Source organism: Schistocerca piceifrons, chromosome 8, assembly GCF_021461385.2.
Source record: "Schistocerca piceifrons isolate TAMUIC-IGC-003096 chromosome 8, iqSchPice1.1, whole genome shotgun sequence".
Lineage (NCBI taxonomy): Eukaryota > Metazoa > Arthropoda > Insecta > Orthoptera > Acrididae > Schistocerca > Schistocerca piceifrons.
This window is the reverse complement of record NC_060145.1, coordinates 476,236,627-476,260,437: the sequence shown is the minus strand read 5'-3', so window position 1 is coordinate 476,260,437 and position 23,811 is coordinate 476,236,627. Positions and strand designations below refer to the sequence as shown.

General features: G+C 41.5%; 1 protein-coding gene across 2 annotated transcripts in view; it reads left to right on the top strand.

Moving 5' to 3' along the window:
• LOC124711222 (protein transport protein Sec24A) overlaps positions 1-23,811 on the top strand; it is a 144,627-nt gene that overhangs the window by 31,777 nt on the left and 89,039 nt on the right. For both annotated transcript variants that reach the window (XM_047241181.1, XM_047241182.1), the window contains exons 4-5: positions 4,710-4,968; positions 9,512-11,120. In XM_047241181.1, coding sequence (XP_047097137.1) covers positions 4,710-4,968; positions 9,512-11,120 — 1,868 coding nt within the window. The remainder of the gene's footprint in view (positions 1-4,709; positions 4,969-9,511; positions 11,121-23,811) is intronic.

Below are 23,811 nucleotides of genomic sequence, written 5' to 3'. Positions count from 1 at the left end.
CTCCCCTGAAAACAGGCAGAGGAGGCAAGGCCACCTAACTTCCGCTCCTCGAATCGTGAAAGTTATAATGCCCCATTCACCATGTGGGACCTCGAAAATGCACTTGCCCGGTTACATTCCTCTGCTTTGGGGCCTGATTCTATTCATATTCAGATGCTGAAGAACCTGCGGGTAAAAGTTTTCTTCTTCGTACTTATAATCGCATCTGGATTGAGGGTCATGTTCCCACATGCTGGCACGAGTCTATTGTTGTCCCGGTTCCTAAGCCGGGGAAGGACAACCATTTGCCTTCCAGTTATCGACCCATCTCCCTTACTAGCTGTGTCTGTAAGGTGATGGAGTGAATGGTTAACTCTCGTTTGGTTTGGCTGCTCGAATCTCGATGCCTATTTACCAATGTACAATGTGGATTTCGTAGGCGCTGCTCTGCTGTTGCCCAACTGGTTACCTTGTCGACCTTCATTATGAATAACATCTTGCGGAAGCACACGACCGTGGCTGTGTTCTTTGATTTGGAGAAGGTTTACGACACCTGTTGAAGGGCGGGCATTCTCCGCACCATGCATACATGGGGTCTTCGCGGTCGCCTCCCTCTTTTTATTCGTGCCTTTTTTAATGGAGCAACAGTTCAGGGTATGTGTGGGTTCTGTCCTGTCCAGTGCCTTTCGCCAGGAGAGTGGGATGCCACAGGGCTCAGTTTTGAGAGTCGCTCTCTTCGCCATAGCGATCAATCCAATAATGGATTGCCTCCCAGCTGATGTATCGGGCTCCCTTTTCGTGGACGATTTCACCATCTATTTTAGCGCACAGTGTACATGTTTCCTGGAGCACTGTCTTCAGTGTTGTCTTGACCGTCTTTACTCCTGGAGTGTTGCCAATGGCTTCCGTTTTTCTGCCGAGTAGACGGTCTATATTAACTTCTGGCGCTACAAAGAGTTTCTCCCACCGTCCTTACGACTCGGTCCCGTTGCTCTCCCATTCGTGGAGACAACAAAATTTTTAGGTCTTACATTTGACAGGAAACTTAGCTGGTCTCCACGTGTGTCATATTTGGCTGCCCGTTGTACCCGTTCTCTAAATGTCCTCCGTGTTCTCAGCGGTATGTCGTGGGGAGCGGATCGAACCGTCCTACTTCGCCTGTATCGGTCGATCGTCCGCTCAAAGCTGGATTATGGGAGCTTCGTATACTCCTCTGCACGGCCGTCCATCTTGCGCCGCCTCAACTCTATACAACATCGGGGTTTACGTCTTCCGATCGGAGTGTTCTATACTCGTCCCATTGAGTCTTCTTCATGCTGAAGCCACTGAATTGCCACTAACGTACCGGCGCGATGTACTGCTTTGGCGGTATGCCTGTCAGCTATTGTCAATGCCTGACCACCCGTCTTATCGTTCCTTTTTTGATGACTCTCTCGACCGTCAATACGTGTTGTATGTCTCTGCCCTGCTACCCCCTGGAGTTCACTTTCGGCACCTTCTTCAGCACCTTGATTTTTCACTCACTGCAACCTTTCAGTGGGCGAGAGCCAAACACACCTTGGCTCCAGGCTCAGGTTCGCGTTCACCTTGACCTCAGCTCGCTCCCAAAGGAGGTTACCCCAGCTTCGGTATACCACTCCTGTTTTGTCGAACTTCGTTCGAAGTTCATTAATATGTTCTTCATTTATACAGATGGCTCTAAGACCAATGACAGTGTCGAGTGTTCTTTTATTGTTGGGGCACACAGTTTCAAATACTGGCTCCATGGCCATTGTTCGGTCTTCACAGCTGAGCTATTTGCCCTCTACCAGGCTGTTCTTTACATCTGCCGCCACTGACATTCTGCTTATGTCATCTGCTCCGATTCCCTGAGTGCCATCCAGAGCCTCAGTGATCCGTATCCGGTTCACCCTTTCGTGCACCGGATCCAACGCTCTCTTCAGCAGCTGGCGGACGACAGTTCTCCGGTTACCTTTATGTGGGTTCCTGGCCATGTCGGTATCCCTGGGAACAAAGCTGCAGATGCCGCGGCCAAGGCTGCGGTCCTCCAGCCTCGGACAGCTTCTTGTTGTGTCCCTTCTCCAGATTGTAGCAGGGTCATTTGTCAGCGCATTTTATCACTGTGGCATGGCGATTGGTCTACACTTACTGGAAACAAGCTTCGGGCCTTGAAACCTCTCCCCATGGCTTGGACGACCTCTTCGCACCCTTCTCGGCAGGAGGAGGTCGTTTTGGCCAGGTTACGAATTGGACACTGCCGGTTCAGCCATCGCCATCTGCTGACGGCTGCACCGGCGCCGTTCAGCCGATGTGGGCAATTACTGTCGGTACGCCACATTTTAACATCCTGTCCGAATTTTAATACACTGCGCTTTGATCTTGGCCTGCTGTGTACTCTGGATGCCATTTTAGCAGATGACCCAGGAGCAGCTGCTCGCGTTCTTCGTTTTATCCACTTGACAACCGTGTCTAAGGACATTTGATTATGATTTTTTTTTTTTTTTTTTTTTTTTTTTTTTTTTTTTTTTTTTTTTAAAAATCGTATACCTGCTAATGTCTTTTATAGTGTTGTCCCTTTTAGTTGCTGTTTTAACCTTGTGCCTCGCGGTGCATTCCTAACTTAGTCTGGGCGCTAATGACCATTGTAGTTGTGCGCCCTAAAAACACAAAAAAAAATAAATAAATAAATTAATTTAGGGTATGAAACAAAATTTGTGATGAGATTGAGGATTTTATAAAATGTCAAATGAAAGATGCATTCAGCACTCTATATTTCCACTTTTACTTTATTTTTGTGACCAACTTTATTGTTGCACTGCATCAGCTTATGACCCCTCAACTGATTTGTAGGAAAATCATGTGCAATTGCAGTAAGGGTCAGCATTCAGTAAGTGATATCTTTAGAGGTCTTTTTAACAATGTGTTCACTTTATTGATTCCAGTGTGCAGTTGACGGATGATGAGATTGTGTTGTTAAAAAGATGTCTACGGATACCCGTTACTGAATGCTGGCCCGTATTTTGATCATGCCTGAGGCCCAATTTTTCATACACAGGGCCTGAAGATGGCACAGTGAAATGCTAAAATAGGTTACACAAAATAAAATTGGAAATATAGACACCTGAAGATCATTTTGATTTGACATTTTATATTGAATATCCTAAGTCCCACAACCGTCCTGTATAAAGAGGATCTTACAGAGCCTTGAGGATTTTGTGGTAGGGAAGACAGCACGTAATCACAGATGTAGAGTCATCAAAAGAAGTAGAAGTAGCTTCAGGTGTGCCAGAGGGAAGTGTGTTGAGCTGCTTTCTGTTTGTAACTCCTCAGGCTTTCCCGGCGAGATCTTGACATGTGGAATAAACGGGTCTACTGCCGGATGTTTGTGTCGCTCTGGCACAATATTTTGGCCACGTAACTTGTTGCCTTCTTCAGGTGCTACCTGAGACTGCCATGTTGGACGATCTTGTCCAGTATTTATGCCCAGAGGGCACTGGGTGCTGTTTGTTTTGTGGTAGATAATATTACTACTAACCACAGACTTTTTGCAGTTAATGCAGTTATCTGTACTAAAGAAAATATTCACAAATATCTTTAAGATTTCAAAGTGGTATTAAGATTGGTAAGTTGCTTTAAATGTATGCAATTTAAAATTATGAGCTTCACAAAATGCAATAAAATTGTATCATATGGCTACAAGTTTCACTGTGTCACGCTTGGAACTGGTCAACTCGAATAGAATGGTTTGTAGGGATACAAAATGGGATGACCGCATATGCTTAGTTGTAGGCAAAATGGGTGCAGATGATTTGTTGGCAGTATTTGGGGGAAATGTAATTAGTCTACAAAGGAAACTGCTTACAAAATGCATGCGTCCAATGTTAAAGTATTGGTCAGATGTGGGGGACCCATTCCGAATAGGACTAACAGGCACACAAATGGTGACAGTCAGTTTGGCCCACAGGAGAGTGTTATGGAAATGTTGAGAAACCTGAATTGGCTGATGCTTAAAGATAAGTGACAATTATTTTGCAAAAACCTATTTACAAAGTTTAGAGAACCAATATTAAGTGAGGCATATGAAGATATACTTCAGCCACTTTTGTATTGCCACCATATGGATGGCAAGACTAGATAGAGTAACTACAGTGCACAAAGAGCCATTGAAGCATGGAAGAAACCCTAAAGTGTGATATAATACTAAGTACCCTTTGCTATGCACATCAGTGTTTTGCAGAATACATGTCTAGATGTAGAACTGGTGAAAATATGACATAAAACATGCCACCATCAAGGATGGAGCAAGACAATGCTGAAATTCAGATACAAGTATTCTGAAGCACAGTATCTCCCACAGGCATGCAGTTGGATGTCAGCTGCAAGGAGATGGTACAGGTACACTCTATAACTCACTAAGATCGAAAGTCTTGACAAAAGGGGGAAAATTAATATCTACATAACCACTTGCAGTACTCAGTTCTGATCTACAGCTTCTGTAGAGTTGGATAGAAAGCATCTTAACATTTTTTAAAGAAGTGCAATGAGGAGATTCTTTGGGATCTGTTAAAGATGGTCAGTGGAAATGTGAAAACCAAGCACTGTTTCATAATTTTGTATTTGATACCGGGGAAAGAGCATAAGAATATTCTTTGTCTAACCTCGCTGCTCAGATAGTGCACTTTGATTTTAGATTAACAGAAAATTGTTATATTTGTACTGTTTTGTTGTAGGTAGTCTGTCTTCACAATCGTCAAGGGATCCTTCGCCGGCACCGTCAAGTGCATCTACCCTATCGTCTTCTACTCCAAACCTCGCGTCCCTCGATAACACTGGGCGGCAACCTGGAAGAGTGCCTGTATTGCCTTCTAACCCGTACACCCCTTTGCAGACTGGATCGGGATCACCACTGAGAATAGCACCACACGGTAGCAGCCATCCACATCTCTCAGCAGGTGCTTCATCTGGCCAGCAAGTGCAGCCAGAACAGAGGTTTGTTATAAGCAATAAGCAAACTATTTCTATTGTTGCACATAGTCATTACTTCATTACTTTCCAAGATGTACTTAATCCAGTTATCCTAATTTTCACAATAAGATATGCTACTATAGTGCAAGTTGTTTTTTAACATTGTTACCAAAAATCTCAAAGTTGTTGACTGATTTACTTCAAATTTTTACGCGACACTCTAATAAACATTCAGACAGACCTAGGCTGCATATATTTTTTAACTGATTCTGAGAAAGATAATTCTGCGCTATGCTGTGCTGCAAAAATGTACAGTTTCATTTTCTTGGACAGAAAGGAGGGAGAAGGAGATTAGGACATGTATCCAGTTCCCATATAAATATACACCGAAGAGCCAAAGAAACTGGTACAATTGCCTAATATCGTGTAGTGCTGCTGCAAGCTTGCAGAAGTGCCACAGCACGCCATGGCATGGACTCTAGTGATGTCTGAAGTAGTGCTGGAGGTAACTGAAACAATAAATCCTGCAGAGCTGGCCATAATTTTGTAAGAGTACAAGGGGGTGGAGATCTCTTCTGAACACCTTGTTGCAAGGCATCCCAGATATGCTCAATAATGTTCATGTCTGGGGAGATTGGTGACCAGCGGAAGTGTGTAAATTCAGAAGTGTGCCCCTGGAGCCACTCTGTACTGGAAATGCCCAATTCTGTCGGAATGCCCAATGGACATGAATGGATGCAGGTGATCAGACAGGATGCTTACATAAGTGTTACCTATCAGAGGCATAGCTAGACACATCAGGGGTCCCATATCACTCCAATTGCACACGCCCCACACCGTTACAGAGCATCCACTAGCTTGCACAGTGCCCTGCTGACAAGCATGGTTCATGGCTTCATGAGGTTGTCTCCATACCCATACACATCCATCGGCTTGATACAATTTGAAATGAGACTTCTCCAACCAGGCAACATGTTTCCAGTCATCAACAGTCCAGTGTCAGTGTTGATGGGCCCAGACAAGTTGTAAAGCTTTGAGAGACAAGGCATAAAGCTGTGTGTTGTGCAGTCATCAAGGGTACGCGAGTGGGCCACCAGCTCCAAAAGCCCATATTGATGATGTTTTATTGAATGGTTCATACGCTGACACTTGCCGATAACCCAGCATTGAAATCTGCAGCAATTTGCCGATGGGTTGCACTCCTGTCATGTTGAACAATTCTCTTCAGTCGTCGTTGGTCCCATTCTTGCAGGATCATTTCCCGGCTGCAACGATGTTGGAGATTTGCTGTTTTCCCAGATGCCTGATATTCACGGTACACTCGTGAAATAGCCATATGGGAAAATTCTCACTTCATCACTACCTTGGTGATGCTGTGTCCCATTGCTCATGCGCTGACTATAACACCACATTCAAACTCGCTCAAATCTTGATAACCTGCCGTTGTAGCAGCGGTAACTGATCCAACAACTGCGACAGACACTTGTTGTCTTATAGGTGTTGCTGACCACAGCACTGTATTCTACCTGTTTGCATATCTCTGTTTTTGAATATGCTTGTCTATACCAATTTCTGTGTTACTTCAGTGTACTTAGCAATTGTAAAGCTCTGTTGGATTCACTAGCACATTTAAGAGAGCGTACAATATCAAAATAGGAGCAAGATCCCTTAGTCTTTTGTCCAGTGCCCTTTAGTGGTGTGTGAACTCTAGGCCCCCCCCCCCCTGCCCCCCCCCCCTCTCTCTCTCTCTCTCTCTCTCTCTCTCTCTCTCTCTCTCTCTCTCTCTCTCTCATGTGTGTGTTGTCCAAGCCTGGCTGCTTAAAAAGTTTGCATGTCCTTTTTTTATGTGCTTGTTTACTGCTAAAGATATCATATGTTTAGTAAAACATCATTCTGTCCTCTCATATGACATATATTCGATGGTGGGTTTCCTTTATTGCTTATTAAAATAATATTTGAGAGAAAAGGGATGGCTCTGCTTATTAGCTACCAAGATGTAACATTTGCAGAATGGATAAGCCCTGAAGAATATTAAGCCATTCATATTCTACAAAGGTAATGTTACTTGTGTTGCAACACAATTTGACCACTTAAACAGTAGACAATTTTTTTTGTCCAGGAAAAAATTGCGAAAAATCCAGGAATTTTTCATTGTTTTAATCTTGAGTTAAATTTTTGTAATTTTGACTGGTAAGAACTGATAGTCTAACAAAGAATTTTACTGTACCCACTACTGTGGAATAGTACTGCAGCAATAAAATGTAAACGAGAGAATAAAACCAAAATAAAATGTACAATAATAAAACTTAAGTTGCAAAAGGTAATGCGCCATTTACAACAACAAAACACAGTGCACACACAAGTGCCTGTCAAAAGCAAAATGTGTCAAAGGCCTTGGGATGAAGACAGTGGAATACTTGATAACAGCAAAATACTTCCAATGAGCCTGACATCATAACTGTTTACATTAAGTTCGGTTTGAGCCAGCGGGCTCATGCGCATGTACAGTTGAGTTATGTATGAGCAGTACCTTCTGCTTCTGGCTACTTGAAGAGTGGCTGCAGCATGACACGGGGAAGTTATGGGACGCAGAAAAATTTTTCTGGTGCGCCTAAGCTGCCAGATTCGCGCATGTACAGAGCAGTCTGGGTTGTATTGGGGAGGGGGATAGTGACCAGTGTTTACATTTAGTGATTTTGATGCTTTCTCTTCATTTACATTTCATACGACAAATGAAAGCAAAATGGATTTCTATGGCTGGAAGCTATCAAGGGAATTAAAATATAGTCACATAATTACAGAAGGCTAAAATGTGTCACTAGTTTCAATTTTATGATTTTATTTTATTTCTATGTTTTTGGCAGTCAAGCATTAATCGCCTTGCACAACAACGAAGTTATTTTTGTCGATTTTGTACATAATTGTGGGTTTTATTAATCTTTGCCACACATGCAGTCAATTTATAAGAAACAAAATGTTTCATTCCACTCTATTGGCTAGTTTCAAGTGTTCACTGAATTTAAAGCGCACATTTTCATCTTCTGGCACGTATGACATTTTGTGATAATAAAGAATCAAACATGAGACAACACAGTACTGGTACTCCAAGAAAATTTGCATCCCGAAAAGCACAATAAAAAGCTCAGTGTCAGGTTGTGGCCTACTTCATTGTAAATCTGAACATAAGAATGTGTCCTTTAAGCTGAATTATGCATTTTAGTGTGGTTTACAAAATTCCTATATTCTTGAAGTATTCTCTGATGTCCTATTTCCTTTATGATGATGTGTAAGGACTCACTGCCATATGTGAATAAACGTAAGGGCTACCTATATCACCGTAGCTGCCCACGTGCAGTTACGTCTGTTTTCTGGTGCTCTCGGGCAGCTGCTGAAACAACCCTTTTCGAAGAGGTCGCAGGAGAATATTGCTAATGGTTCTTTGAGAAGCGTTATTTTCAAAGGAAATTACCTTTTATGCAAGATGAATTATGTTATTTGTGAGAATGAGCAATGAATTTTTTAAAATCACAGAGGATTTGGCTCTCATTTAAAACTTAACAATTTGAGTACCAAACTACTTGGAATAATTTCGAGTTCAGAAGACCAGACATTAATGTCATTGTTTGAAATTTTACTGGCACATTTGTGTGTTGTATCTTAAAGTATAACTCTCGCTAAAAAGACTAGTGTTATATGTGAAAGCTTAACATTTCTTGTAGTTTACTAATCCTCAAGATCAGTATTATTCGTGAAAGCTTAGGTTTTCATGTTGCTACACTACATACATTAATTTAAGCCATTAACTTTTCCTTTTTGTGTGTTCACGCTACTTAACAGTGATGTTGCTGCTGGGTCACTACATCATATGTCATGCTCTATCTGCTGTCATTGGCTGGCAAGATCACATGAGATGAGCTATGATTGGCTTGCAAAAGTGCATTGCAATCTCTATTTCAATTCTTTCGAAATTAACATGCTGTGTTTGATGGAATTCAGATTTGTACTTCTGTAATATGAAAATATGCAGTGGATTGTAATATGAAAATATGCAGCGTATGTGTTGCTGCACATCAAAGATCTTTCCAAAATGTGTCTTTTCACCAAGTTTCGTTTTCTAAAGTGCTGGGAAGTTCTATGCTGATGTATAAAACCTTTACCATTCAAAGGATTGTTGTTCTTACTGCTCCGAGGGAAACTACACTGTTGCATATCGTGGAAAAAGTGTATTTTCACCTCGGAAGAAGAGTATTTTCACGTGGGGAAAAGTTCGTTTTTAACCAAGCGCCCTGGAATTTTTCTTTTTTCTTGTCCATGTATACACCCTGTAAAAGTTTTAATAAAGCAGTTTCCAATGCTACTAATTTTCTGTAGTCCTGTACCAACTGCATGAATCTGTGTAGCAATGATACATTTTTGGGAAGCATGTTCTTGCTCCCACTTCAAATGGTGGCCCTAATAACTGCTTTGAAACTCTAGGGCACACTATAGTAATCTCTCTTCTGTTAAGGCATTGTGAAAGCAGATGTGCTGTTTGTTTTACGTATAATTCCACACGTTTTATTTACAGGTACAGTCCAGCTGTTCAGCAGATGGGCTTCTCATCTCCACATATAAATGGCCCAAATGTGGGGATTCCTCCCACTTCGAGGATTGTGCGAACTAATATGGAAGGAACTGTTGCGAGGAGTGATGTGCAGGATGGCTCGGAGCATCTCGACCAGTCACCAAAAAATCAAGAACTGCAGAGACAGATGTCTTATGCACCACCTGCTGTAACACAGCAGCAAAGCAGTGGACAGGTGCCTTCTTACCCTCAGCAACAAGGCCAGAGAATGCAAGGGGACCACCAGGTTTCAGCTCAGTTCGTGCAGCCTGGTCAGCATCAGTTACAAGGCCCCCCCGCTTTGTACGGTGGTGTCAGTCCTCAGAAGATTCAAGGAATGTCTAATGTTCAACAGGCGTCACCAGTCCAGGCTGCTTTCCAGACTGTGAATCCAATTTTTAAGCCACAGGTGACTGGTCAGCAGCACATGGATCAAAGTTCTCCCTCTCAGCAACTTTTAAATCAGAGGAAGCCAGTCGATAGACCTCAGCCCCAAGGGCTTCAGTCACAGACCCCTGCAGGCAGCCAGTATCAACAGAGCGTGAGTGTCTACGAAAACCAGGGAGTGAATCCACAGGTACAGCAGGCACCGCAGCTAGCGAGGACAAACTTAACACAAACACCAGTGAATCGTTTGCAAGGACAGAATCAGTTTTCCTCTTCTACGACAAACCGACGACTGGTGAACTTGCCGGAACAAACTTTTGTTCAGCCTCGAGCCCAGGGTCCAAGTCAGATAATGCGTCCACCACTTAATCAACCTGTGGGACAAGCTTTCACTTCTGAGCCTCCCAAGAGTGGTACGCAGTTGCAGCCGACAAATCAGTTTCCACAGCCTCCAAATCAGCTCTCAACTGGTGCTCCCACTCAGCAACCGTATACCCCAAATACTTACGGACAGGCCAGGAACAATCCACCCGCGAATCAGTTCTCATATGCTTCGAGTCAGCCGTATCCGCAGAGTTCAGATTCACATGTAAACTCATCTGCCAGGCAGATGCAGCAACAGCAGCAGCAGCAGCAGCACATTCCAGGTCAGTTCCCTCCACAGCAGCCAGCTGGTGCCTCTTATCAGTCTGGAATCACTGGTCCTGCTTCACCAAGCTACCCAGGACAGAACATTGTGACTCAGATGGGCACACAACAACAGCACCACCACCAGCAGCAGCAGCAGCAGCCACAGCCACAACCAGTACCTTATAAACCTGGAGCATCTGCACCAACATTAACACAGTTCCCACCATCTATTCCAAGGAGTCAAGATCAGGGCCCTTATTTGCCAGCCTCACAGGGACCACCACAAATGACACATCCTCCACAGCTACAGCAGCAGCAACCACAGCAACAGGTGCCTCAACTACAGCAGCAGCAACATCAGCAACAGTTGCTTCAACAACATCAACAACAGCAGCAGCAGCAGCAGCCGCAGCAGCAGCCGCAGCAACAACTGCTTCAACAACAGCAGCAGCATCCGGTAGCTCCATGGCTCAACACGCAAGTGACACCCATTCAGCAGCAGCAGCAGCAGCAGCAGCAGCATCACCACCCATTGGTCAAAAGGTATCCACAGCAGGTATGTAAAAAGTACAAAAATGTGAAAAATGTTAACTTTGAGAGAATAAAAGCTGACTGCAATTGTATAAGCACTTTTTGGCTGCAGATTTTCAATATCTTGGATTCAAAGTTCCATATTCCAGTGTTGGAGAGAATAGATGGAAATTGAGTGGAATGAAACATAACAATGATGTACAGCAAATGGATTATGTAGATAAAGGCAGCAGAGTGTTGCTAGAATAGGGATCACAGTTGATGTAAATGGTTTGCTTTCAGTCAGAGCAGCCTACTGGTATGAGTTGTAACAGAGTTAGTAAATGTTCACAAATAGTAGTGTGTCATAACAGTTGACACAGGGTGTGGAGTTGTGCCCAGCAGCTTGTTTTACTGCTAGGTAGTGGATGGTTAATTATTGGCTGCAGTATGGCAGCCACCGTGTATTTGTGTAGACAGATGGTTGGTTCGGCACGTTATTTGCATACCACATTCAACAGGAAATTGCAGAATGTAGAAAACTCGGAGATCCATTGCATAAGTGCTGATTGACCAACTAAATAATTATGGAAAGCATGAGGATGCTCTCGCAAAGGCACGAAGCAGGTGGAAGAAATTAGGCAACGAGACATCTGTGAGCTTTTATGGGAGATAGTAGCTCCTGAATTTGAATCTGACCAAAGTGTTAGCACTCTCAGGATGACCTTACTGTGTGTGTCAAGGTACCCATGGTATTCTAATCTCTGCAGTTAGTGTTGTAATCTGGTTTTATGTATGAGTGATATAATTCTGCATCTATATCTAAATGCCGCGCGGGATTAGGTGAGCGGTCTAAGGCACTGCAGTCGTGGACTGTGTGGCTGGTCCCGGCGGAGGTTAGAGTCCTCCCTCGGGCGGGCATGGGTGTATGTGTTTGTTCTTAGGATAATTTAGGTTATGTAGTGTGTAAGCTTAGGGACTGATGACCTTAGCAGTTAAGTCCCATACGATTTCACACACATTTGAACATATCTAAATCTATACTCTACAAACCACAATGAGCTGCATGTCAGAGGGTATGCCCCATTTTACCCGTTTCTAGTATTCCTTCCCATTCCATTCACATGGATTGTGGGAAGAATGATAGTTTGAAGGCCTCTGTGTGTGCTGTAATTATTCTAGTCATGTCCTCATGCCCCCTATATGTGCAATACATAGGGGTTTTAGTATATTTCTAGAGTCATTTAAAGCTGGTTTGTGGAACTTTGTTAATAGACTTTCTCAGGATAGTTTACATCTACCGTCAGGAGCCTTCCAGTTCAGTTCCTTAAATAGCTCTGTGACATACTCCTACAGATCGAACAAACATGTGACCATTCGTGCTTCAATTGTTTGTATATGTGATTATCCCATGTTTGTCCTATTTTGTATGGGTCCCACACACTTGAGTAAGGTTTGAATTGAAGTTTGTGTTAGGGTGGACATTGGACTTAGGTAGTCTATGCATCTGTATTAGCCCCTTAACGATACAGTGGCATAATGGCTGGCACATCTGTCTAGTAAGCGGGAAACATGGGTTCAAGTCCCAGTCGTGGTACAGATTTTATTTCATTCCTTTGGGTTCTGTCCTTACCATATTTAAATGGCTGAACATTTAAAGCAACTTGTCAATCTTTGCACCACTTTGATCAAGATCTGACTGACTATTTATGCAGCTTCTTTCAGACAGTACTCCATTATAGATAACTGCATCATCTGCAAAATGTCTGAAGTTACTAATAATATTGTCTTCATGGTCATTAATATACTTACAACATGAACAGCAAGTGTCCCAACACTCTCTTTTGAGGCACACACAAAGTTACTGCTACATCTGACAATGACTCTCCATCCAAGATAACAGGCTGCATCCTCCCTACCAAAAAGTTCTCAGTCCAGTAACAAATTTCCTGTGATACCCCTTATGATCATACTTCCAACAATATATGTAGGTGTGGTACAGAGTCAAATGCTTTTTGGAAATAAATAAATACTGCATCTGCCTGACTTCCTTGATCAAAAGCTTTCAGTTGGCATGTGAGAAAAGTTTGAGTAGGATTTTGTATGATGGATGTTATCGGTATATATGCTGGTTGGCATGGAATGGGTCATTCTGTTGGAGATACCTTAAGATAATATGTTCTAAGATTGTACAACAAATTCATGTCAGGGGTATTGGATGGTGGTTTTGTGGATCACTTCTATTACCGTTCTTGTACACATGCTTGACCTGTGCTTTCCTCCAACTACTGGGCACGATTTCTTGTTTGAGGGATCTACAATAGATTATAGTTAGAGAGGGGCTGGTTCAGTATAGTAACTGATAAGGATACCATTAGGCCCTGTAGCTTTGTTAAATTGTAACGGTTTTAGCTGTTTCTCAATGCCACTGACACTAATACCTCTTTCACTCATCTCTTCAGTGGTACGAGCGTTAAATTGGAGCTAATCTCTTGGGTTTTACATTGTAAAGGAACATTTGAAAATAAGAGTTAATAATTTCAGCGGTTGCTTTGCTACCCTCAATTTCAGCTCCTGTCTCATTCACTAGGGACTAGACACTGACTTGGTGCCACTAACTGCCTTTACATATGAACAGAATTTCTTTGGGTTTTCTGAAATATCATTTAACAAAATTTTGCTATGGTAGTCATTGAAGGCATCATGCATTGCTCTCTTGAGAGGCAAATGTGTTGCATTCAGCACCTATTTGTCTATAGTCCTACGCATTGTTTTACATCTATTATGCAATAGTCTGTTTTTTCTTTAGAAGTTTCTTTACAGTGGCTGTATACCATGAAGGTTTTCCCCTATTATGAACTGTCTACTGGGTACCTATATATCCAGTGCATGGTCAACTATTCTTTTAAACTTTAGCTATAGTTCCTCTACATGTTCTTGCCCTGGGCTGAAAGTTTGAAGTTCCTCATTGAGATATGACACTGCTGAATTTTTAGGTAGTTTACTAAACATATGAGAGTTGGAACTTTAATAGTGACAACTGTTTATTTACAGCTCATACAAAATAGATATTGGTTTCAAAGTTTTACTGACCTTCAAAGTAGTCACCAGCATTGTGTATAACACATTGCCAGTGATGTGGAAGTCGTAGGTTACTCTTAACAGTGCCAGTTGTGTTGACAGTTCAAGCGGCACAGTCTATTGCCTGACAATTGTAGCAGTTCTGAAGTGAATGCCGTGAAGTGTTTCCTTCAGTTTATAAATCGAGTTGAACTCCCGAGGGCTGAAGTCAGGGGAGTGCACTTAGCAGCTCCATCAGTGAAACAAATCAGTAACTGTATGGTCTTGAGCATTGTTCTGCAAAATGATGGTCAGGTCCTGCAAAAAGTGTCATCACTTCTGTCTCTGTGCTGTTAATTTTGGAACACAATCTATGACCAGCTTAGACACAGAAGTGATGACATTTTCTGCAGGACCTGACCGTCATTTTGCAGGACAATGCTCAAGCATGTACAGTGCAAGATGTTACTGATTTGTTTGACTGATGGGGCTGCTAAGTGCTATACCACCTACTGCATTCCCCTGACTTAAGCCCTCGTGAGTTCAACTCGATTTATAAACTGAAGGAAACACTTCACGGCATTAGCTTCAGAACTGCTACAAATTCGTCAGGCAATAGACCGCGCCGCTCAAACCTTCAACACAACTGGCACTGCTAAGAGTATCCTACGAGTTCCAAATCGCTGGCAACGAGTTATACACAATACTGGTGACTACTTTGAAGGTCAGTAAAACTTTGAAACACACATCTATTTTGTACGAGCTGTAAATAAATAGTTGCCGCTATTAAAGTTCCAACCCTCGTACATGTGTTTCTGTGTGTTTTAATTGTCCTTTCTACTTTGGTAATCGCTGTTGCCACAATCGTGTCATGATCATTCATACCAGTTTTGGTGTGGACATTCTCAAAGAGGTTTTTTTTCGTCACGAGTGGAGTTCCTAACTAGATTTTCGTGGTAGTTTCCAGAAAAGGCATTTAGTAATGTCCCACAAGATGTCTTTATCACACCCACCACTAATAAAACTTTTACTTTCCAAATTAATTGTTGGTTGATTAAAGTCTGCACCAGTGATTGGGGAACTTACATACAAGTGAACTGAGGTTTTCTCTAAAGTTTTCTGTTACATCTGGAGATGAGTCTGGTGGACAATAGAAGGATTTAGGTATCATTTTATGCCCACTCCTGATACTGAGTCTTGCCCAAAGTCTCGCATGCAGCTTCAATATCTACCTTGGTGGATTTGAGTTTCTTGACTATTGCAACAAATAGAGCACCTACATTTCTCGTTTTCCTATCCTTTCAATACACACTCACATTTTCCCCAAAAATCTCACAGCTATCAGTTTCAACCAGCTTCCTCTACCTATTTTTATTTGAGCTTCACTGCCTTTCAGGAGTGCTTCAAACTCTGGCTCTTTGTTGCGAATGCTTTGGCAGTTAACCAATAGGATTTTGATACTTTCACCTGTGGGGGAATCATTTCTATCAATCTTACACTGATTCTTCTTGGTTTCCTACAGCTGTCAGTATCTGGATTGGATGAAGAGTGTACAGTTCTCAACCATATGGCACAAGTTCAGGAAGTCACGGGCTACCTTGTCACAGAGCCTTCGAAGTCTTTCCACTTCACTCTGAACCAAAGGGCTACAATTAGTTCTGGGGACAATCCTGCAGATTGTGAGATTCGTTTAAACTCCATGTGCAAGGCTGATCTTCTCAATCTACTTTGTCAGTCATGGAATGACAAGTTTGACCCCGGAGCCCAAACAACAGGCATCATTTGTTCCAGCATGTGCCACAGTCTGCAGTTGATTGCATCCTGTTCACTCGAGGCCGAACGTTTGAACTGCCAATGTTAATAGATCCCCTATCCTTCTGTGTTTACCTGTGCTTGACAACTACAAAACAGGTTTCCCCAGAAAGTTGAAGTGAGTCCCACTGGCTCAGTTTCAGTGAAAGACAGCAGCTCAAACTTGTTGGTTAGGGGGATCAATACAACACTTGAGTCTTTCCTCATCCCTGTCCATCCTGCACAGGATGCCAAGATCTATAATTGACATGCCATTTGCGGTAAAGTGGATGAGCAATGACAGATTCTATACTTTCTGCACAGGAGATAGGATCCATAGGAGAGAATAGTACTTGAGTTACCTCTGGTGCCGGTTCGCAGAAGCTCTTCCAACACACTGATTTGCAGCAGATGCCTATTGTTTGACAGTAGTCAGGGCGATTTCCAGCTTCTTACGTATGTCAACCAATTAACGTAGTTGCAGTGTCAGATTGACTCATTTTGAACATTAGTTTTTTCTTGTTGTGCTTCTTTTTGTTATTTACAATAGATTAAAGCCTTTTCTGACAGTGTTACCACAGTCTTATTATGAGTCTTGCACCATCCTCCTCAACTCTGCCTGCTGGTGATTAAGATGGTGGTGGAAAAAAAGTGATGAGTTTGTTTTCAGGTGGATGCCGGCTTGTAGATATTCAGTGACAAATGGTCAGTTTTGTTTATAAGAAATGGTGTAATTTGAAGGTGGAAGGAGAGGGGAGATGTGGGGAAATGTAGCTTTGAGATAAATTTCAGATGCTAAGGAATGCATGATATTTTTTGTTCCTTTCTCATTTGTCCCTGTCCTATTGCAACGGAGGATGATACTACTTGGATAATTTTTAAAAGTTAGTGTATTGAATGGCTTTTTAATTAGTGATGCATGAGTAAAGTGTTGCTCACATAGCAAGATTGTTTTGTTGGTATCTTGCTGTTACATGCTTCTGCCGTGTGTGTATTGTTACTTCCTAACTGTTTGCAATGATTGATTGCATTGTTAGCTGTAACAGGTAGAAAATGCAATTTTGACTGAGAGATACACTGATGCAGCAGTGTTCGTCTTCAGCATGCCACTGTAGAAGTTGGCACAGAAACAGCTGAGTAAAAAATCGGTGCAGTTCACACATTTATTTATTATTCAAAACAACTTTGGAGTTCATGTGAGACAACTTGTGCAAGATGTGTGTGCCAATTTGAAATTCTAGATTCACACATTTTACTGTTGGCGTCACTTCTGTATATTCTTTCATTGATTGTATCAATACATATTTGTATTGTGTTATATTGTGAAATTTCTAACACTCCTACTGCCATGGTAAACTTGTACTGTTGTTGTCAATTGTAGCCTCAAATTTAGCGCTCTTTCAAAATTTTTGAGATCGGTAGGCCTACCTTCATTCAAAACAATCTTTCTCTAATTCCATTGTACACCTATGTGAGAAGCAGATCTTTTTTGAGAATTTTTGGACACTTACAAAACTATTTTTGTAAATTATTGTTAAGAGTGTTTTGTATAATTCATTTGATAGCAAATCAATGTTTGTGATTCACAGTTACTGCCAAATAATAGATCATTACATATTTCATTGTATATCAGTACAAATAAATGAGCATTTTTGAGAATTTTCAGAAGGTAGCATAGTTCTGTGCATAATCTAATTTGTAGTAAATTGACATTTATGATTTAGTTCCTGTAGCAGATATTGTAACTAACACATTATGTTAAAACTTGTTTTCCTTTAAAGAGAACTGTATATTTGCTACATATACTGTAGATTAATTCTATTTTAGGGTTTGCTAACAACTGCAATTAACCTCAAAAAGTTTTAGGAAACTAGTAATTTTTACCGTGGGTTTTTCAGTTGTATTGATTGTAATCTTTGTTTTGTGTATTTGCTTCAGTTCTTAGAGAAAATTAGTAAGTTTCTAGCCCAACTTATTAAAAGCTAATCAGCAGGCTTAGTTTTAAATTATTTATTCACTGTCCTTTCATACATTGCACCAGCCAAAATGCAGCCCCACTCTAAATGCTGTTCTTGAACATGGAATGAGTTGGGTGACATTTGTAGGCAACTGGAAATCACACTGACTAATGTCAAATGATTGGCAGCTGCTGTGAATTGCTGTACTGGAAGAGCGCCCAAGAGTCATGTACCTGTGGTACACCTCAAGTACTGTCCTCTCATGTGGGTCGTATCTCCTCTGCAGGAAGTGTGGGGCCAATTATTTCTTGTCCACTTGACTCCGAGTGGTGTTTCAATGGTAGAGGTAGGCGCCCTATAGAGGGTTCACGGGGACTAGGGAGGACTTGGATTGTTACACCAACCCCCTAATAAAAAATTCTGATGCGTTGTCTTTCACTCTAACTGAAACTGAGCCAGTGGGACTCAATTCACCTGTTTGGGGGAAACCTGTTGTTTCTGGTGTCAAGGGGAGGCAAACACAAAAGGGAAGGAGTCTATTCATCGTTGACAGTTCAAACGTATGATGAATGATTGAACCCCGTAGGGAAATGGCAGTAAGGTACAGGACAGGACACCAGGTGCACTCTTTATGTATGCCTGGGGTCTCATTCCACATGTTGAAGAGGCTATTGCAACAGCTGTTGAGGAATTAGTGTGCAATCAACTGCATGTTGTGGCACACATTGGAACAAACGATGCTGTCATCTTGGTTCAGAAGTTGTACTTGGAGCATTCCATCCACTAGCAGAGAAAGTTGAGAAGACCACCAGCCTCATGCATAAAAATTCAATGAAGGGGGGGGGGGGGGGGGGGGGCGGGCAGAAAACAATAGCTGTAGAAAACCCGGAAATATCAATGTAAGATCGAAAGTAATGCCTCCCACAGATAATAATGGTTAACTGATGAAGCATTTGCAACAAAATGCCAGAGTTCTTGCTCCTGAAAAGCAGTGAAGCGCACATAATATGAGGAGCAGAAAGCTGTTTGAAACCTGAAATTGATAGCAGTGAGATTTTTGGGGAGAATTTCAGTGGATATTGAAAGGTTGGGCAAATGGGAAATGGAGGTGGTGAATTTGTTGCTGTAGACAAGAAAGTCAAATCCATGAAGATAGAAATTGAAGCTGCATGGGAGATTGATAGGGTAAGACCCAGTATCCGGTGTGGGCATAAAACGGTCTATTGATATGACTGAGAACTTCAGAGAAAACTTCAGTTCACTATACATAAGTTCTGCAATGATATAGTAATTGTCAGTGGAGATTCTAATCGTCCGCCAATCAATTGGGAAAATTAAAGAGTTTTGTTAAACCATCCTGTGAAATGCTACTAAATGCCTTCTCTGAAAACTATCTAGAACAGATAGTTAGGAGTCCCCACTCATAATGGAAATGTATTGGATCTAATGTCAACAAATAGACCTGATGTCTTTGAGGATGTCCACATCAAAACTGATAACAATGTCTGTGACACTGTTGTGGCAACAATGATTACCAAAGTACAAAGGACAGCTCAAACAAGCAGAAGCATATATATGTTCAGCACACTAGATAAAAAATCAGTAGTGTCATATCTCAAGTGAGGAACTAGAAACTTTCACCACAGGACAGGAGTACGTAGAGGAACTGCGGCTCAAGTTTAAAAGTATAGTTGATGATGCAGTGGATAGATATGTACCCAGTAGAACACTTCATAATGGGAGGGAACCTCCATGATATACCGTCACTTTGAAGAAACTTCTAAAGAAACGGAGATTACTGCATAACTGGTAGCATAGGGCTGTTAATAGAGAGATGCTAAATGCAATGCATTTGGCTGACAAGTGAGAAATTTATAAAGCCTTCAATGACTATCGTCTCAGGATACTGTCAAATGATCTTTCACAAAACCTAAAGAAATTCTGGTCGCATGTAAAGGCTGTTAGTGGCAGCAAAGTTAGTGTCCAGTCCCTAATGAGACAGGAACTGAAATTGGGGGTACCAAAAAGGAAGCTGAAATGCTTAACTCTATTTTAAAATGTTCCTTTACAAAGTAAAACCCAGGAAAACAGCCCCAATTTAACCATTGTACCATTGAAGAGATGAGTGAAATAAGTCTGTCAGTGGTGTTGAGAAACAGCTGAAATAGTTAAAATAGAATAAAGCTCAAGGCTCTGGTGGAATCCCTGTCAGATTATATACTGAATTTGTGGCTGATTTAGCCCCTCTTCTAACTATAATCTTTTGCTGTTTCCTCGAACAAAAAACTGCCAAGTTCTTGGAAAAAGGCAGAGGTGTCACACCTGTCTACAGGAAGGGTAGTAGAAGTGATCCACAAAACTGCAGTCCAATATCTTTGATCGATTTGTTGCAGAATCTTAGAACATGTTCTGAGCGCAAACGTAATGAGGTATCTTGAACAGAGTGTCGTCCTCAAAGCCAACCAGCATGGATTTCAAAAACATCGATCATGTGAAACCGAACTCGCACTTTTCTTGCATGACATACTGAAAGCTTTGGATCAATGCAACTAGGTAGGATGCAGTTTTCCTTGATTTCCGAACAGCATTTGACTCTGTACTGCACACACACACACTTATTGTCGAAAGTACAATCATATGGGGTGTTGTTGTTGTTGTTGTTGTTGTTGTTGTTGTGGTCTTCAGTCCTGAGACTGGTTTGATGCAGCTCTCCATGCTACTCTATCCTGTGCAAGCTTCATCATCTCCCAGTACCTACTGCAACCTACATCCTTCTGAATCTGCTTAGTGTATTGATCTCTTGGTCTCCCTCTACGATTTTTACCCTCCACGCTGCCCTCCAATGCTAAATTTGTGATCCCTTGATGCCACAAAACATGTCCTACCAACCGATCCCTTCTTCTAGTCAAGTTGTGCCACAAACTTCTCTTCTCCCCAATTCTATTCAGCACCTCCTCATTAGTTATGTGATCTACCCATCTAATCTTCAGCATTCTTCTGTAGCACCACATTTCGAAAGCTTCTATTCTCTTCTTGTCCAAACTAGTTATCGTCCATGTTTCACTTCCATACATGGCCACATTCCATACAAATACTTTCAGAAACGACTTCCTGACACTTAAATCTATACTCGATGTTAACAAATTTCTCTTCTTCAGAAACGCTTTCCTTGCCATTGCCAGTCTACATTTTATATCCTCTCTACTTCGACCATCATCAGTTATTTTACTCCCTAAATAGCAAAACTGATTTACTACTTTAAGTGTCTCATTTCCTAATCTAATCCACTCAGCATCACCCGATTTAATTTGACTACATTCCACTATCCTCGTTTTGCTTTTGTTGATGTTCATCTTATATCCTCCTTTCAAGACACTGTCCATTCCGTTCAACTGCTCTTCCAAGTCCTTTGCTGTCTCTGACAGAATTACAATGTCATCGGCGAACCTCAAAGTTTTTATTTCTTCTCCATGAATTTTAATACCTACTCCGAATTTTTCTTTTATTTCCTTTACTGCTTGCTCAATATACAGATTGAATAACATTGGGGAGAGGCTACAACCCTGTCTCACTCCTTTCCCAACCACTGCTTCCCTTTCATGCCCCTCGACTCTTATAACTGCCATCTGGTTTCTGTACAAATTATAAATAGCCTTTCGCTCCTTGTATTTTACCCCTGCCACCTTCAGAATTTGAAAGAGAGTATTCCAGTTAACGTTGTCAAAAGCTTTCTCTAAGTCTACAAATGCTAGAAACGTAGGTTTGCCTTTTCTTAATCTTTCTTCTAAGATAAGTCATAGGGTTAGTATTGCCTCACGTGTTCCAACATTTCTACGGAATCCAAACTGATCTTCCCCGAGGTCCGCTTCTACCAGTTTTTCCATTCGTCTGTAAAGAATTCGTGTTAGTATTTTGCAGCTGTGACTTATTAAACTGATAGTTCGGTAATTTTCACATCTGTCAACACCTGCTTTCTTTGGGATTGGAATTATAATATTCTTCTTGAAGTCTGGGGGTATTTCGCCTGTCTCATACATCTTACTCACCAGATGGTAGAGTTTTGTCATGACTGGCTCTCCCAAGGCCATCAGTAGTTCTAATGGAATGTTGTCTACTCCCGGGGCCTTGTTTCGACTCAGGTCTTTCAGTGCTCTGTCAAACTCTTCACGCAGTATCATATCTCCCATTTCATCTTCATCTATATCCTCTTCCATTTCCATAATATTGTCTTCAAGAACATCGCCCTTGTATAAACACTCTATATACTCCTTCCACCTTTCTGCCTTCCCTTCTTTGCTTAGAACTGGGTTGCCATCTGAGCTCTTGATATTCATACAAGTGGTTCTCTTCTCTCCAAAGGTCTCTTTAATTTTCCTGTAGGCAGTATCTATCTTACCCCTAGTGAGACAAGCCTCAATATCCTTACATTTGTCCTCTAGCCATCCCTGCTAAACTATTTTGCACTTCCTGTCGATCTCATTTTTGAGACGTTTGTATTCCTTTTTGCCTGCTTCATTTACTGCATTTTTATATTTTCTCCTTTCATCAATTAAATTCAATATTTCTTCTGTTACCCAAGGATTTCTATTAGCCCTCGTCTTTTTACCTACTTGATCCTCTGCTGCCTTCACTACTTCATCCCTCAGAGCTACCCATTCTTCTTCTACTGTATTTCTTTTCCCCATTCCTGTCAATTGTTCCCTTATGCTCTCCCTGAAACTCTGTACAACCTCTTGTTTAGTCAGTTTATCCAGGTCCCATCTCCTTAAATTCCCACCTTTTTGCAGTTTCTTTAGTTTTAATCTACAGTTCATAAACAATAGACTGTGGTCAGAGTCCACATCTGCCCCTGGGAACGTCTTACAATTTAAAACCTGGTTCCTAAATCTCTGTCTTACCATTATATAATCTATCTGGTACCTTCTAGTATCTCCAGGATTCTTCCATGTATACAACCTTCTTTTATGATTTCTGAGCCAAGTATTAGCTATGATTAAGTTATGCTCTGTGCAAAATTCTACAAGGCGACTTACTCTTTCATTTCTTCCCCCCAATCCATATTCACCTACTATGTTTCCTTCTCTCCCTTTTCCTACTGACGAATTCCAGTCACCCATGACTATTAAATTTTCGTCTCCCTTCACTACCTGAATAATTTCTTTTATCTCGTCATACATTTCATCAATTTCTTCATCATCTGCAGAGCTAGTTGGCATATAAACTTGTACTGCTGTAGTAGGCATGGGCTTTGTGTCTATCTTGGCCACAATATGTGTTCACTATGCTGTTTGTAGTAGCTAACCCGCACTCCTATTTTTTTATTCACTGTTAAACCTACTCCTGCATTACCCCTATTTGATTTTGAATTTGTAAATCTGTAATCACCTGACCAAAAGTCTTGTTCCTCCTGCCACCGAACTTCACTAATTCTCACTATATCTAACTGTAACCTATGGTTATGAAGTGAAATTTGTGAATGGATTGAGGGCTTTTTAGTCAGGAGGAGGCAGCATGTTATCTTTGATGGAGAGTCATAATCAGATGTGGAAATAACTTCGGATGTGTCTCAGGGAAGTGTGTTGGGACTCTTGCTGTTCATGTTGTATATTAATGACCTTGCAGACAATATTATATTAACAAATGTTCAGAAACATAAAATTGCGCAATTCACAAAACAAAAAACCATGGTATTCTATGACTATAATATCAGTGAGTCACAATTGGAATCAGCCAACTCGTACATATACGTGGATGTAACACTTTGTAAGAGATATGAAATGGGATGATCACATAGGCTCAGTCGTGGGTGAAGTAGGTGATAGACTTTGATTTATTGGTAGAATACTGAGGACCTGCAATCAATCTAGAAAGGAGATTGCTTATAAATTACTCATTCTAGTGGTTCTAGAGTATTAATCAAGTGTGTGG